This window comes from Solea solea, chromosome 4 (assembly GCF_958295425.1).
Source record: "Solea solea chromosome 4, fSolSol10.1, whole genome shotgun sequence".
In the NCBI taxonomy this organism is placed as follows: domain Eukaryota; kingdom Metazoa; phylum Chordata; class Actinopteri; order Pleuronectiformes; family Soleidae; genus Solea; species Solea solea.
In genome coordinates, this window is record NC_081137.1 from 24,158,317 (window position 1) to 24,173,565 (window position 15,249).

At 40.9% G+C, this 15,249-nt stretch overlaps 2 protein-coding genes across 3 annotated transcripts; one reads left to right on the forward strand and one right to left on the reverse strand.

Annotated features, from left to right (window-relative positions):
- Nucleotides 1–880: 880 nt before the first annotated feature.
- On the reverse strand, nucleotides 881–6,108 carry vps36 (vacuolar protein sorting 36 homolog). The gene is made up of 14 exons (XM_058627098.1): nucleotides 5,888–6,108; nucleotides 5,248–5,316; nucleotides 5,073–5,143; nucleotides 4,661–4,775; nucleotides 4,471–4,563; nucleotides 3,875–3,961; nucleotides 3,363–3,395; nucleotides 3,133–3,210; nucleotides 2,731–2,865; nucleotides 2,574–2,639; nucleotides 2,425–2,489; nucleotides 1,924–2,008; nucleotides 1,738–1,814; nucleotides 881–1,667 (listed from the first exon to the last, which is right to left on the reverse strand). The coding sequence occupies exons 1-14, from the start codon at nucleotides 5,981–5,983 to the stop codon at nucleotides 1,583–1,585; spliced, it is 1,155 nt and encodes a 384-aa protein (XP_058483081.1). The 5' UTR covers nucleotides 5,984–6,108; the 3' UTR covers nucleotides 881–1,582.
- Nucleotides 6,109–6,262: 154 nt separating this feature from the next.
- proser1 (proline and serine rich 1) lies at nucleotides 6,263–14,680 on the forward strand. Of its 2 annotated transcripts, XM_058627096.1 has the most exons (12): nucleotides 6,263–6,891; nucleotides 6,985–7,050; nucleotides 7,311–7,379; nucleotides 7,517–7,611; nucleotides 7,730–7,823; nucleotides 8,074–8,184; nucleotides 8,286–8,387; nucleotides 9,440–9,518; nucleotides 9,791–9,883; nucleotides 11,217–12,570; nucleotides 13,425–13,569; nucleotides 13,665–14,680. In XM_058627096.1, exons 1-12 carry the CDS (start codon nucleotides 6,847–6,849, stop codon nucleotides 13,788–13,790), a joined length of 2,379 nt encoding a protein of 792 aa, XP_058483079.1. In that variant the 5' UTR covers nucleotides 6,263–6,846; the 3' UTR covers nucleotides 13,791–14,680. The 2 variants fall into 2 exon arrangements, with proteins under 2 accessions (XP_058483079.1, XP_058483080.1); XM_058627097.1 differs by lacking the exon at nucleotides 9,791–9,883.
- The last annotated feature ends 569 nt before the right edge of the window (nucleotides 14,681–15,249 follow it).

The following is a 15,249-nucleotide window of genomic DNA, read 5'->3' on the forward strand; positions in this document are numbered from 1 at the left end:
TATTGTACGGTCTTGGTCTTACTAAAGTGACACACACACTGATTTCATATTTAGGTTTAGGAGCACACAGGTGAGGCTGTGAGTGGCAGCTGTATGTGCACGGTCATGCTTTGATTTGGATCACGACCTAACGTTTAAAAATCACAGCATTGTAAGACGTGAATCATCCAGGAGAGTTTCAGGTGCCTGAGGAGAGTGACTACCTGTGGAAATATGTGATCTATACCTCAATCTACAACAGGCAGTCACACGCACGTCAGTCACAGAAAGTTATTATTTCATATCAACTGACGTCTTTCTTCATCCTCAATTTAAATAAACATTAAGATTTTATCAGATGATACTCTAGTGAATAAATCAATCCATCTTAGCAGGTGAGAACAAGACCCACGGACAAAAATGCCTCAAATTACTGCTGCACGGATACAAGATGAAGTAAATCTAGTGTTGAAAAATCATCAGAAAACAAATTTGTCTAAAAATGTCATTCATTCTTTCATATTATGGTCAAAATGATGATGTGACATCAAAGCAACATTTGACCTTTCACCACCAAATCAGCATGAATCTCAAATGATTATTCTCAGACCTGCCCGACTTCAGCTCTCATGATTTCTTGAGCAAATGAAGTTACTCTACTATCAGTGAGCCACATGGCAGGATAATCTAATCAGCTGTATAAGTCTGCAGACTTTTATTCTTCTCCACCAGAGAGAGAGAGAAAACAGGAAGCTTCAGTGCAGATGAAACACTGTTAACTGCTCAGCTCGCTGCACAATGGGAACAAAGTTTTCTGTCCTGGGTGTATTTCCACTAAGACTTACCATCTTTAACTTTTACATTCTAATATTGTATTATTCTCTGTATCACTGTGGAGACACTTTTTCTTTTATATTTTATTCCTGAAACCATTTCACTGTAACACAGAAGCGTATCTATCCATTGTTCTTCTAATGAATTAGAATAGATTTACAAGTACAGCCGGACTGTGCTCACCTCTCAGTCTGGATTCAAAACAGTAACAACTGGAACAACAATCCACAACAATGAAGGGATTAATTAGGTGAAGAATGAATTGTGGTAAAGTGCCCTCTGTATATTATACTTTTAAATAAACTCAGCGGATCAGGCATTTTGTTTCTATTCTGTCAAATCGTGATCCTTGGCAAAGGCTTAACTTTGACTGGAGAAAGGACAAGAATCGTGTTTTAAAGTATATGAGACAAAAATGTCAGGAGAGTTGAGGATATTCACTGAAACAAGGGCATCTTGATAAGTGTCCTCTTTATAAGACAGAAGAGCAAAGCTTTTCCTTTACATTTGATTTTAAAAAGGTCTTGTAGGATCTTTCACTAACTACTTAAATGTGTGGGCATGTGACAGTGACACTGTATTTCCATTTGAGTACATTTTCCCAATCCTGGTCATTATTAAAGTCATGTAAAGTGGAGATTATCCGGGAACACTTTTCTACAAGTAGTGTTTGCAGATTATTATTATTATAAAAGACATAAAAGCACCAGGCAGTATCAACAGTGAATATGTATTTTATCTCAGTGTAGCACAAAGAAGAGCCGGCACTCTACTCAAAGAGGTTTGGGTAGAATCTCAGACCCTCCACAGAGTCGTCTCGACACAGGTGACCCATCTTCTCAGCCAGCAACAACCTGGAGATTACAGACATGACAACACATTAACCAAAAGTGAGAGACACTGAGAGACTCAGCATTAACTTACCGTTCTTTAGACAGAAGAACAGAAAGACCCAAGAGCTTTGCAAACTCCTCTGCGGTCAAGGAACCTTTATCTGTCACCTGAAGAAGAGAAGAACAATGCTACAACCTTAGCATTTAGCATAGACACTATCTGTAGATACTTTATACTGTGTTTAAATGCTGTTTGATCATGTCGTCAATAGCTTACACTGTCCAGTGCTGAGGCTATCATTTCCTCTTCACTGTGAGACTGCAGCTGCACCACCATCACACCACTGTCAAACACACGCATCCTACAGAGAACACACATAAAGACGTGTGTGTGTGTGTGGAGAGCAGGTCAACAGTTTTAAGCACATCTTTAATCTTTAATTAAGCCAAAATGCGCCCAGTTTAAGGAGCCAAGTAGAGGCAGAGCAGGGAAACAGGTCAGTGTTTCTGTTGAAACCAGAGGAAGTGACAGGAAATGACAGCTGCAGAGGGCTGGACACCACAACCAACAACAGGAAGCCAGGCAGGAAGAGCCCGGCCTGTATGGAGTAGGCATTTACCCTAAGGCTGGGCTATATGGCTTATAAATATTATCTCAATATGTTTAGGATGTATCCCGATATACGAGATATATCAGAATATAAAGGTTGTTTCTCCTGGGCTCATGAAAAGTTTTCCTTTGAGATGTTTTTGAGAAGCGAGCGTGACTCAAACTCACCTCACTGGGAGCTTCAGTGACTCAAACATCTTGCAGGCATTTAGCAAATCTTCTGGAGATAAAAGCTGCAGAAAGGGTTCAAATAAGCTCAGTGTCTGACAGAGTCATTTGTGTGTAGCATTAATGTACATGTAACAAAGATGCGTTACCTCCATCCCTCGCGCACGGTTGACCAGACAGTAAACCTCGGTGAGAGCCATCATGCCGCCTCGCTCCTGACAGAGCAAAGAACGGTTGAAAGAGATTATTTGATGATCTTGGACTGTGTAGATGTTAAATGCACGACACACATAAATTCACTTCTACCTCCAGAGGGGCCTGCAGCATGTCTCCCAGTTGCTTAGCCAGTTGCAAGTGGTAATGTGTGCCTGATCCATGTGTTTCCCTTGTAACGGGGTTAGCAATACCCATGCTCAGGAGGTAGGACTTAAAACGGATCGTCTGTAAAGCAAAGACAAAAGAAAAACCAAGGTCCAGTGTGTAAGAATTAGTGGCATCTATTGGTGAGACTGCAGACTGTGACAAATGCAGGACCCGAGTGTGTCAGGGAACTACGCCGGCTGCCGCATATCAGAAAGGATGTTGTTCTTTTTCATGTGTTTAGAAAGTTTGTCTGTTCTAAAGACTTTTTCTAGTCAGACAAAACCAGACAATTTAAATTGTATGTGTGTGTGTTTTTGTGTCCGTCTCTGCTGGTCCTGTTCTTACCTCGTCTTCGGATATGTCTCCCTGCTTGTCTTTGATCTTGTTGGCTATAGATCTGGACAGCTCCACCATCTCCTTAGCCTGTTCGTTAATGTATAAAGATCATCTATCAGCAAATACCACAGCACAGCAGCATCAGAGCGTAATGCAGATTTGATTATGACGGTTAAACAAGCACACGTGATATAAATTATCAACACATGCAACATGAGGACAGATGAAGCATTATTTACCTTGACCATCAGCTTACTGAGGTCCTCAAAGGCCTGAAAAGGAGATGAAATGTGAACTAGCGTTCTAAATTGTCTTCAATTACATAAACCACAAACCTCATGGCTACAGCTGAATTTCAAACATCGTTCCAAGCTGTCCCCAACCCGTCCACCGATAATTGATGAGACTGAAAATCCTCCCTGGTCTTAAAACCCTGTTTACTTTAACTGTCAAATACATGTAAATCTTTCACAACAGCTCTTGTATAAACACATAATTCCATGGTTGATTGATGAGTGTCACAGCAGCAGTGGACAGCTCGATTTCAAACCAGCTCCAATAAATAACAACGGTTACAAGTTGAAACTCATCACATTTCAGAGCAAACCATTCTGTATTCTCAGAAAAGTCACAGTCAAAAAAATACAATAAGGCATCTACAATACTTTCAAAATGACAGTTAAATTCAGATCAATATCTCATACATAAGAGTGGCATCACAAAGTATTTCAGTATTGTCAGTTCATAGCACCTCTGAAATGTTTTTGTCTGTTTCTTTTCTCCTCTCCTCTATCTTCCTCTCGATGCCGACAATCCCCACTGCACGGGTCTTTCCTGTCTGCATGACCATAAAGGAAAGAAAAACATGCATGTAGTGAGGCACACCAGGAACGGATCATAGGATAACAGGCTTTGAAGGACAAGAAAAGTCAAACAGTGAAGGGCTAACAAGCTGCAGTCATTTACATTTCCAGGACAAAAATCTGTTTGGGGGACTTTGATTTTGTTGCATTTTGTCAAAAATGTAATCTAATCTGTTTTAGAGATGCATGCACTCATGAACAAGGGAATCAGCCTTCTCAAAATCTTAACTGCTTCTGTAAAGCTGAGGGATAAACATAGTTTGATATTCATTTGATACACAGTATACTAACACATAATCATTTTCAAAGGTACTAAAAATAGTCATGTTCTGAATACAGCCACAGTAAAAACAAAACATTAAGGGTCAACACTGCCATCCTGTGGATCACATTGTTAAATATCTGATGTAATTCCCACAGACAACATATCAGTGTTCAGCGACAGTTTGACTGGAAAAGAGACACTGTTTGTTCATCTTCCAACCTGAGTGCCAGATCCTGTGGGGCTGATGGGCTGTGAAACAGGTGTGCTCTCCCATCTCTTTTGAGTCATTTCTTCTGTTAGCCTCCTGTAAAACTGCATGCAAATGGCATTAAGATTTCAGTTCTAGGTAATCAAGAATTTAACAGCCAGTCCACATGCATATGAACAAAAAGCTCTTTTTTAAACCTACCTCGATCTGTCCATGTTCTTTAAAGGACAGCTTAATGTAGGAGTACTTGCTGTGTTGGTAAGGACCCGGCTCCTTGTTGGCAGGTGTTGGATGCAGGTGAATAATTATTTTTGCACTACAGAATAAGAGAAAGCAATAGTTCATTTATATTTCCTTCATTGAAATGTCCACTTACACAGTTACTATATCTTCTCCCAACAAACAACAAATATGACCAAAGACCCATAACATATTTTTCTTTAACTGCAAAGAAATAAATATAACCTCTGAAAACATCGTCAGAGATAAGGATTACTGAACACAGGATTACACAGGATACATGTACAGGTTACTAAGCAGTATTCAATATAATTGCATGTGATGAGAAAACAAATGAAAAAACATTAGGCGGCCATGTTTTACTGGAACTGACCTCTTCCCTATTCCTGCAGCCTGTTCTTCAAAGTAGATGATCTGTGACAAGGGCATAGCTAGGCAGCATTCCTAAGAGAAATACAGAAGTTACCACGGGAGTCAGAACACAAAGTGGAAAGTGGCATCAATCGGTGCAGTAAAGATGTATGCAGTTGTGTTTCCTGCCATCTTACATGATTTTTAACGTCCCTCCAGATCAGCCGATGGGTACTCAGCAAGGCGGCTCCAACATCCAGCTTGGCCTGATACAATGATGTACAATGATGTAATGTGATTATTTGTTTGTTTAGCAAATCTTCTGGAGATAAAACATATACACATACACATACATATGTCATCAGTGTGAACATGTGCTACACGTTATAGTTACTGAGCATTATACAATACAGTGTTAAGGAATGTACAATAATACTCTACAAAACATTCTGTGTTGATTTGTGGGTTACTTCCTGGTTACACACTGTATTGCAGCCTTCAAAGTACCTGTGTACATATTGATTTGTTTTAAGGTCTAATTTTTGTATTGAAGTATTGTATTGTTTGTGATTTGACCTCTGCTTTTAAATGATCATTCTCATTATATTGTTATTTAATGCTTTTTGGATTTTAAATGGTCCTCAAAAAAGCAATTTTATGGTGCTACACAATAACAATCGAGTGTTTAAAATCTAGTATGAGCCATCTGAAGGTTATCATGTCTTTAATTGCACAGTTATTACTGCTGTGTTATTCAACTTTCTTAGTGTTGAGTCGAAGTTTCAGCAGGTATGTGTATCATGCTACAAACTTGGCTAACAGAGAGGAAAACTGTACCTTATCATCGCCGTCATACAGTCTCACACCTCGTTGTTGAATCACTAATGTTTCGTTTATTTCCAAGAGTCCGCTTGACCACGAAAAACGGTCCATATTCCTTAAAGAACAGGTTATTTCTTATTCTATTGCGCCGCTGAGACTAAATTCATATTTACTTCTGGTAAACTGTCCAAACTTCGCCTGACACTGCCTGCACAGAAAAACTAAAATACAACTTAAAAAATACATGACTTCAAATGACGTCAGGAAAATAATTATTTCAACTACTAAATATATCACTATACGTATACAATCAGCCACATCAACGTTAATTATGTTGTTTTAACCTAAAGTGGCACACTTGTGTTTTTTTCTGACAAGTCGGCTCAAAGGGGTCCTTCTCGATGTTGACGCTACTAGCGCCAGGCAGCTGTCAGTGGCTAGCCAGAGTGCTATGTTACTTATCCTCTGAGTATTTAAACTAAATTATTTTTTCTACTCTCCAACTTTGAGTGCGAATATTACCAGTTTACGATTTTAAATACGCTCGGGCGAAAACATGCTCGGATATTTTCTCCCCATTGTGTTTTGTGCTTTTGTTGAGCCGTGTGCAGAACTGCGGTAGCTGGAGCTAGCGTTAGCTTGTTGTTAGCTGCAAATAGATCAACTGCGGACTGCTTCTCTAATTCTTTGTTCACAGGCAGAAAGTTGTACGGTGACGGGCAGTAAAGGTTATGCAGTGTTATTATGAAGTTGATTATTCAGAGCTAACATTTGTTGCTTTATTAGTTATGTTGTCAGTGCACTATGAATGGACCAGTAACGTTGCACCAGCAACAAAGTATTTAGAATCTCCCGAAATCATTTAATCTACATCATCTATTTGGTTTGTAAAAGTACATTTACAAAGTGCGTGTTATAACAAAAAAAAAGAAAATCATTGTCAAAGAGCCTTAGGTTAGTTTGAGACCGCTGACATGGACAAAAAATCATTTGACATCGTCTTGGACGAAATAAGAAAGGTAAAAGTCGATTAAAATCAAAATATGTCTCCGATTTAACATGTGAAATTGTATAAACTTCAGGGTTTTGTTCTTCCCCTTTCTTTGTTGCAGTGCGTCCTGACCGACCAGCGCATCAAAGCCATAGAGCAGGTGCATGGATATTTCTCCAGTGAGCAGGTAACAGTTTAAAGTGCGATGCTGCCGTGTTATGTTTTCATCTGTTTAACACACTAGATAGACCGGGCTCCCACAATAATATTGTCCTAAACTAATTTACCTCACAGCCAATGCTGATTATAGGCACACTGTTTTTTTTGTTTGACCTAATTAACAGAAATTTTAAAGCTGCAACGCTTTCTTGGAAAATTAGGAGCAGTGCAACTCTATTTCATATTGTATAATTATTGTAGGTTATAACACTATCTTGAACATTGCAGGTAATGGAGATCCTGAAGTACTTCTCATGGGCTGAGCCTCAGATCAAAGCAGTTAAAGCTCTGCAGCATGTAAGTTACAAGAATCACTAAAATGGTTTGTAGTGAACATTTTTGTCTTAAGAATAGAATCAAGAGGGGAAGTAAACGTTTAAAAAAATAACTGTGTGTGTAAAATTGTCACATGTTTGTCATTCTTTTGCCTTCAGAAAATGGTTGCAATCCCTACAACCAAAGTTGCAAATATCCTGAATTGCTTCACTTTCTCAAAAGACCGACTGGTTGTCCTGGAATTAATAGCTTTGTGAGTAAAACTTGGAAATCTGTTTTCTAGACATCATCAAACTATCAAATGCTGTGTTGAAATTTGATGCTGTTGGTTTATTCAGTAGTCAGTTACTGGGTCTCTGTTTTTTGCACAGGAATATTTCAGATGCTCAGAATTATCGTCCTGTGGAGGATCTGTTTCGCATACACTTGTCTGAGAAAAAGCGAGCTCGCAGGATACTGGAGCAAGTAAGTTCATCTTTCAAAATCATTGACCTTTTTATACTGTGCTGTTACTTCTAATCTCATGTGTATGTCTTCACTATGAAATACCTCATGGAGTTCCTTTGACAGTCATAACGGATAGTTGCATAGTAATTCAGTAAAGTAGAAGCATCACATTTAAAAAAACAAAAACATGATTGGCATTTGTCAAAATGACTTTTTTTGCTGCACACTGTATATTACCCATAGAATAATGCCATATCTGTGTTGTTAGGTGTGTAAAGTGGGCTGTAAGGCTCCTGTTGCCATGATCTCCTCCTGTGGTATGATACCAGGGAACCCATACCCTAAAGGCAGACCCAGCCTGGTCACTGGTACATTCCCTGTAAGTACTGCATACTGAGATTTCCTGAAGGCACCATAGCCCTGACAGAAAATACATTTTGTTTTATTTATAATGAAAATGTGTTTTTTTTTCGATCACAGGGAATTCCCCCCACAAAAAAGGAAGGAGAGAAGAAAGATGATGCGTCTAACAGTATGGAGGGCAAAGGAATTTCTTCACGTATTATTGGACCATTCAAACCTGTAAGCTCAGGAATGGAATCACTTACTTGGGATGTTGTAATAGTAAGGGTGTCCAGGTGCCCCAGAGAAGTCACATGACTGTGTAGCAAGGCATCACATGATGAATAGACTTCAGCCTACATGTCAAGCCTTGTTGTGTAAACCAATGATAGACAGCAGAGAGAGTGGAAAATGGACTGCAGTAAAGGCTATAGGATAGGGCACATAATGGAAAATCACTAAAACAAATGAATCAATCTTCATATCTCGCTGATCCACATGTGAAGTAACTTTGGCCACAGAGAGGCCATAATGTTACGAAATGTCATGTTTCTGAGTCACCAGATTTAAACCGTTGGTATAAGTCTGCTTTCTCAATTTCTCATGTCGGTTTCCTTTCTAGCCTGTTACCAGTGACTTAAAAAACATCAGTGACCTGTAATTTCGAAACCCACATGCTGAAAGAGTGTGGGCACAGAGTTACCATGTGATTATTTAGCAGTTTCACTGATGTTCCACCAGAAACATTGCCCTTATTTTGTTGGTGCACACTGATAAATCCTGGGCTTTAAGACACCTAATATATGACAGTTGTTATTGCTTTAAAGATATACAAACAAGTGGGTGTTTCTCCAGCCAGAGTGCAGCCAGAATAGTCGCTTGCAAGACTGGATGTTTACTGAAAAAGGAAAATGTGAAAATGATGTATGTTGGATTCACAAATAACCACACTAAGAATTGTTTGACCTTTCATATTTGGATTTTAATGTTCTTTCAATGTAATCTGTAATATAAATGATGTATGAGTTTCTTTGTAAAATCTGTGAGAATTATCGATCCTAAATCCATTAGTTTCAGTTTGTGGTATTTTCTATTTTAAAGATCCCTCAGAAATTTTAAGAGCTTATTCATGGGATTCTCATTAAAATGGTTGAAAGTGTTTTTCCTACTGCATATAGTAGAGACACTGCAATCATAACAATGAATAGATAAGTGACACATTTGGAGAAACATCATAATGAGACATAACTGCCTAATTATTTATATCTTTTTGTGTTTTTTTCCCCCCTAAGTTTCCTTCAACCTACAACCCTCATCGGCCCGTGCCCTACCCTATACCGCCGTGCCGACCCCATGCAACCATCGCCCCAAGTAAGAAACAGCCCTTACAAACACGTTTCCCTGCCTCCCTCTGCTCTGCACATCATCAAACAATTAAAAAACAAACCCACATAATTATGGAGAGTTCTAATTTAACTGACAAATTCATGATTCTGCTTTGTGTGGCTTTAGTTATCAGGCATGGTTTTGTGAAGGCCACATGGAACATGGTTGAGCTGTAGTCGGTCGTGGGGGTGGTTTGTGTTCGATTCTTACACGTGTGTGTGTGGTGGACACTGTTAATGTTTGCCACTGCTACTCAGGTGCGTACAACAACGCAGGTCTTGTTTCTGTGGGAAGGGTTATAACAGCCACCGTGCCCCCTCCCCCCTACAACTCTGCCCACAAAGTAGCAGGTATGACTCAATGGAAATGATTTTACGCACGCTTGTGTGTGTGACTGAGAAACGGCACTCCCACCCTGAATCTTGCTGCCCTACTTTCTGGCATGCTGCTTACCTTCACCTCCTGAGTTTAGTGCCTTATCGGGTGAGGAATGAGCCTCTCACCTCTGTTTGCTTACACAGAGTGACCAGAAACGTACAACGCACTGTAGATTTATTTCTTTCCAATACAACAGCTAAGTATTTTGAAGGAGGTGTTGTTGGAATTTTGTTGTATTCAGTCTGAGCACAACAAACTTTTGCAAAGCTGTTGTATTGCTTCACATCTCGTAGATATTTCTGTTTTCTGGTCAGTCAGTGTTATAAGTATATTTTGGTGATTTTGGTCTTTGGTTCCCCATGGCTGGAAATGGCTTCAAACTAATGTCATTAATCTTTTTTCTTTCTGGAATCATGCATTGCTTGAGATAACCTAATCGTTTAATGCAGGGGTGTCAAACATACGGCCCGGGGGCCAGAACCGGCCCGCCAGAGGGTCCAATCCGTTAAAATTTCACACTAATCTAAACGTGTCAAATGTCAAAATGCTCCAGTTACCCGTGACTAAATGTTTGTGACTTTAAAGATCCATTGTGCTGTGTAAATAGTAAACTTAGGCATGATATTGTTGAAATTGCACTTATATTTCTCAAGAAATTTCATATTTTGTAAAATTATCCTTCATTAAATGTAAAACAAAGGAGTTCTTGTTGTTCATAGGTTATTATGCTATTATTTTACTATTTTTACTGGTCCGGCCCCCTTGAGATCAAATTGTGCTGTATGTGGCCCCTGAACAAAAATGAGTTTGACACCCCTGGTTTAATGCATCACATTTCCAGTTTTCACGGTTGAAATACATCTTTCAGGGCCTTTGGGGAGACATGTGGTCATAAGCACAAATATTATACTAACTTTTAATATAAAAACAAACAAACAAGTGAAGTATTGAAACATTCCCCCAAAGGTAAAAAATATTGGAAACATTTCCATAATAAATTGTAAGCAGAGATGCTCTCTGGCCCCTCCTCCGTGCTCTGTCTTTCTTTTATTATTATTATTTTTTACATATATATGAGTGTGTGAAGTTGCTTCTTCCACAAATAACTTGCTCAGCTTTAACCTTTGTGTCTGTCAAGCATTTTATTGTTTATTTAACAATAACACTCCTGATCATAAAAATAGAAATGAATCAGTTAACATTTTATCAATCTATTTACTTGATTCTAATTCCATGTAAGATAATCGTCCTTTATCGTTTTTAGAGTACATTTTTAACTCATTCTGACCCTCTTTTTACTTCCAGGTTATGCCAAACCAGGCAATCCACACAACACCACACCAGGAGTCAACAGTGGCCCCCTCCTCATTTCTCATGGATCCATACCTTCTAATCCTGTCCCACCCCAGTCTCCAGCTCAGCAGGCTCCCACTACTCCCATCACACCAGTTTTCCCTGGGAAGGTTCCATCTCACAACCCCAATGCCCCCTCTCCCTCGCCTGCTCCATCCCCATCTGTCATCAAAGCAGGACCACAGACTCCCAGTGGTCACGCTACACCCACACCCTCATCTGTCATTAAAGCCCACACACCCACAGGCACCCCCTGTGGAACTCCTGTCCCTGGTAGTGGGGGCTTCTCTTCTTCCCCCTTCCATACTCTTTCCCGACCAGGCACCCCCGCCAACTCCCGCAGCAGTTCAGACTCCATGTTGCAGACAAACTCCATGGGTTCAACTCAGCAAAAGCTTTTTCCTCATTCCACAGACCACCAGTCAGGACCCAACTTCCCAGGCATGCAGCCACATACAGGTAACCCCTCTGGGTCAGTGATACGAAGTTACACCCCCTCTGGACCACAATCCCTCACTCCTAGATCGTCCACTCCAGTAATTCCGAGCTGTTCCACCCCTGGTCCCAGCCCCAAACCCTCTCCGGCTCATTCTGCACAGGCCCAGGCTGCTATTGCTGCAGCTGGATCACTGAACAGACACACGGGGGGAAGCGGCAGTGGCAGTAACAGCCCCGTGCCCTCTGCTTTCAAGGGCGCCTCTCGTTCGGGCACACCATCACTTAGCTCCTTGGTGGTCCCAGGTCCCGCGCAAGCTGCCCTGGCACGTTCTTTGGGTATCTCGCACTCCTCAGGTTCCCCTCAAGTCTCTCTTCCCAGTCCCGTCCATATGGCCAGCCTTCAAGCTCTGTCCTCCAGCCCGGCTCCCTCTCATTACCCCAGCCTGTCCCATTTCCCCAATCTTTCTTCATCTCTCCCTCCCTCTACCATCTCTTCATCCATGTCTGCAATGTCTTCCAACGCCAACATTTCTAACCACCCACCAACCTCCATCTACCCAAGTGCAGCTTCCCCTTTCGGTCTAGGCCTTACCTCTGGCCCTTCTTTATTCCAAGGCCTTCCGCCTGGCTCTAGCCCTGCTGCCTTCCCAGGACTGGGTGTGTCAGGGGGTCATGGAGCTGGGAGCCCTGTATTGTCTTCATTCATGGGACTGTCGGGTGCTGCTCCGTCTTCAGTAGCATCCGTGGCGCCACTGCAGGCGGCAGCAGCGGCGGCGGCAGCAGCAGCAGCAGCAGCGGCAGGTGTTCCATCATCATCACCAGTTTTACCAGGCTTTGCATCGGCCTTCAGCTCCAACTTTCAGCCCGGGTATGTTAAAGAGGTTTCTGATGGGAAGAGCTATAAACAATTCATAGATACCATGTTATATAACCATTTACAGAACGATTTCATCTTGATTACATATTTCCACTCCATCACCTGTGATGTTAGATTACAGTAGTTAACACTTGGGCTGTACGCTGGTCAGAACTCGTGATACTGATTTTTCCATCAACAAGAACATCGTAAAACTGATTTTCTACTTTAGATTGTGAGTGATAAGTCGAGAGGTTGTACCTTCACTGTGCAAAGTCCACTCGTCTTTCTACTCTGCAGTGTTAGCGCTAGGTTTTGTGTCTTGTTATCAACTAGGTGATTACTGCCCTACCATATATTAAACATTATTAGATTGTAAATGAAAATATTCAGGGCTCGAGCACAAAGTGCGTAGAACCCTATTGAAATGCAAAAGAATATTATCATTATTTTAGAGTTGAAATGGTAAATATTGTCAACTCTTGGAAAAAATTTATAGTGTTCAGTTAACCTCTGCATGTTCTTTATGTTTGCAGTCGTACTCTGTAAGAACTTGTTGGCTGCTGTCTTTACTAGCGCAATGTTGACGTTGCCTTATGTGTCTTGACCTAAAACAATGTTTCCCATGCGACACAAACATGAAATTATACTGACAAACAGAGAGAGAGAGAGTCGTGTGGCGTTTAAAGGCTTCATCAGCACTGTGTGAACTCATTTGACAATGGTTTAAATGTAACCGACAGATCTGTGTCACACTATAATTTTAGGTACATATACACTTAGAAGGAAGTGTCCTCTTTGATGTGTGATATGATAAAACTCAGTGCAGAGTTTATAATCGGCAGTTTTTGTTGTGTGCCTTCCAGGATGGGCAGTGGACTCCAGCCTCCAGGCAACAGTGGGTTTCCCAGCTTGCTCTCTTTCCCCGGAGTACCAGGCTTCTCTCCCTCTGCTTCCTCTGCCGCACTTGGTGGCCTCCACAACCCAGCAATGCAGTCCGCTCTGTTACAGGTACACACACACACACACACACACACACACACACACACAAATCATATTTGTTATTGTTTGTAATTTGGGGTCTCACACTTGTCTTTGTGTTCCAGGCTCATCCCACAGCCGGTTTAGAGAGCTTCCCTCCTCAACCAAACAGTTTCACCAACTACCCTCCAGGCCCAGGAAACCCCTTCCCTCTCCAGCCGGGTCTGCACCCCCAGCTGGGCTGGCAGTAAAAACCCTTCTCTTTTTTATGTTTTGGCCTTGAACCAAGACAACAACAGATAAGAGCGCTTCAGTACCGAGTATGTTGAAGCCAGAATGAGGTGAGGAACACTACCACGACAAAAACATGAAATAGAGAGTGGGTTATGTTTGTTACATTACCCTTAGTAAATAAGCATTTGTAAATATGACTTCTTTTTAGGCTTTACATGTAGGCTGTACCTGGTTTTAATGATTTCTGGACTGACCACATGATATGGATTGAAAACTCTGAATTGAATATTGTATTATTACAATAACTTCTTCCTTTGCTGACTTGTGTCACACAGAAAGTGAATATTTTTAAGCCTCTGTGGCCCAGAGGAAACTCACATTTGGCAGCTGCACTCACATTTGTGTTATTTACAGTAAACCCTCATTTGTCGCTGTCAGCAGTTAACTGTGATTCTCATGTTGTTTGTTTACAAAGGTTCTTTTTTTACAAATGTGACGGTTTATAGTGCCGGTGTATGATCACACACACACACACACACACACACACACACACACACACACACACACACACACACACACACACACACACACACACACAAACACACACTGTACTCAGATAATACTAAAAAAAAACAACACGTTAAATCATGTGTTGATTAAAATGGAGGATTGAGATGTTTAAGGACTGTGTTTTTCATCATAGTGAAAACTGTGATTCCTCTTTATTTACTGTAAACCCCGATTTTAGTATTTTAACCTACGAAGAAGGTTCTCTTGGAATTGGCTACTTTATGATGTGGGAGCAGTGGACATGTTGTTTATTACACTGTGCTGCTTTCTTTTTATTTTTTATTTCTTGTCTTTGAAACTGTTTTATTGTTTTGTCAGTAAACTGCTGGTTGCTGTACCTGTTGTCGTCTCTATTCTATACTCTGACGTAGTTCAGAGACGGTGGGTGAGTCCTGTGGTTTGCAGAGTTGAGGCCGGACGTGTGCGTATGTGAGTTAGAACTCTCTGATCGAACAGTAATTGTCTTTTAAAGAGAAGGTTCATGTTATTTACTCTCACGTATGAGTACAAAACAAATAGGTTGGACAGTTTACACTGGAAACAGTGTCCCCCATTGTACCAGCTCACTGCAATAAGATTTGTGTTATTAACTTGACATTTAACTATATCAACACAGTTATTAAATATGCCTAATGCAGCATAGTTCTGAGATAAGGACGTGAAAGAGCAAATAGGAAAAATTGGGCTGCAAGCACCACAAAACAGCCTCACACCCTCCGTGCACATTGCGAGGCCAGAGTGTAGCAAATGTAGACCACATCCTCAAGGCGATTATGCCAGACACTAACTTCTCTTTACACAGCACTGTGTGTGTCTGTGTGTGTCTGTGTGTGTATATACACTCATATTCTCATCCACATAGACGAGTAAGTGCACGGCGCAACAATTATCTGAGGAAGTCGGTTT

What these genes read in the sequence shown, in the direction of transcription:
- vps36 (XM_058627098.1), bottom strand. Translation starts at nt 5,983, where the DNA reads ATGGACCGTTTTTCGTGGTCAAGCGGACTCTTGGAAATAAACGAAACA. An exon ending in CAGACAAAAACATTTCAGAG is followed by an intron (nt 3,396 to 3,874) that starts GTGCTATGAACT and finishes TCTCCTTTTCAG; the next exon opens with GCCTTTGAGGACCTCAGTAA. An exon ending in GAGACATATCCGAAGACGAG is followed by an intron (nt 2,866 to 3,132) that starts GTAAGAACAGGA and finishes TTTGCTTTACAG; the next exon opens with ACGATCCGTTTTAAGTCCTA.
- proser1 (XM_058627096.1), top strand. Translation starts at nt 6,847, where the DNA reads ATGGACAAAAAATCATTTGACATCGTCTTGGACGAAATAAGAAAG. An exon ending in CTCGCAGGATACTGGAGCAA is followed by an intron (nt 7,824 to 8,073) that starts GTAAGTTCATCT and finishes CTGTGTTGTTAG; the next exon opens with GTGTGTAAAGTGGGCTGTAA. An exon ending in CCATGCAACCATCGCCCCAA is followed by an intron (nt 9,519 to 9,790) that starts GTAAGAAACAGC and finishes ACTGCTACTCAG; the next exon opens with GTGCGTACAACAACGCAGGT.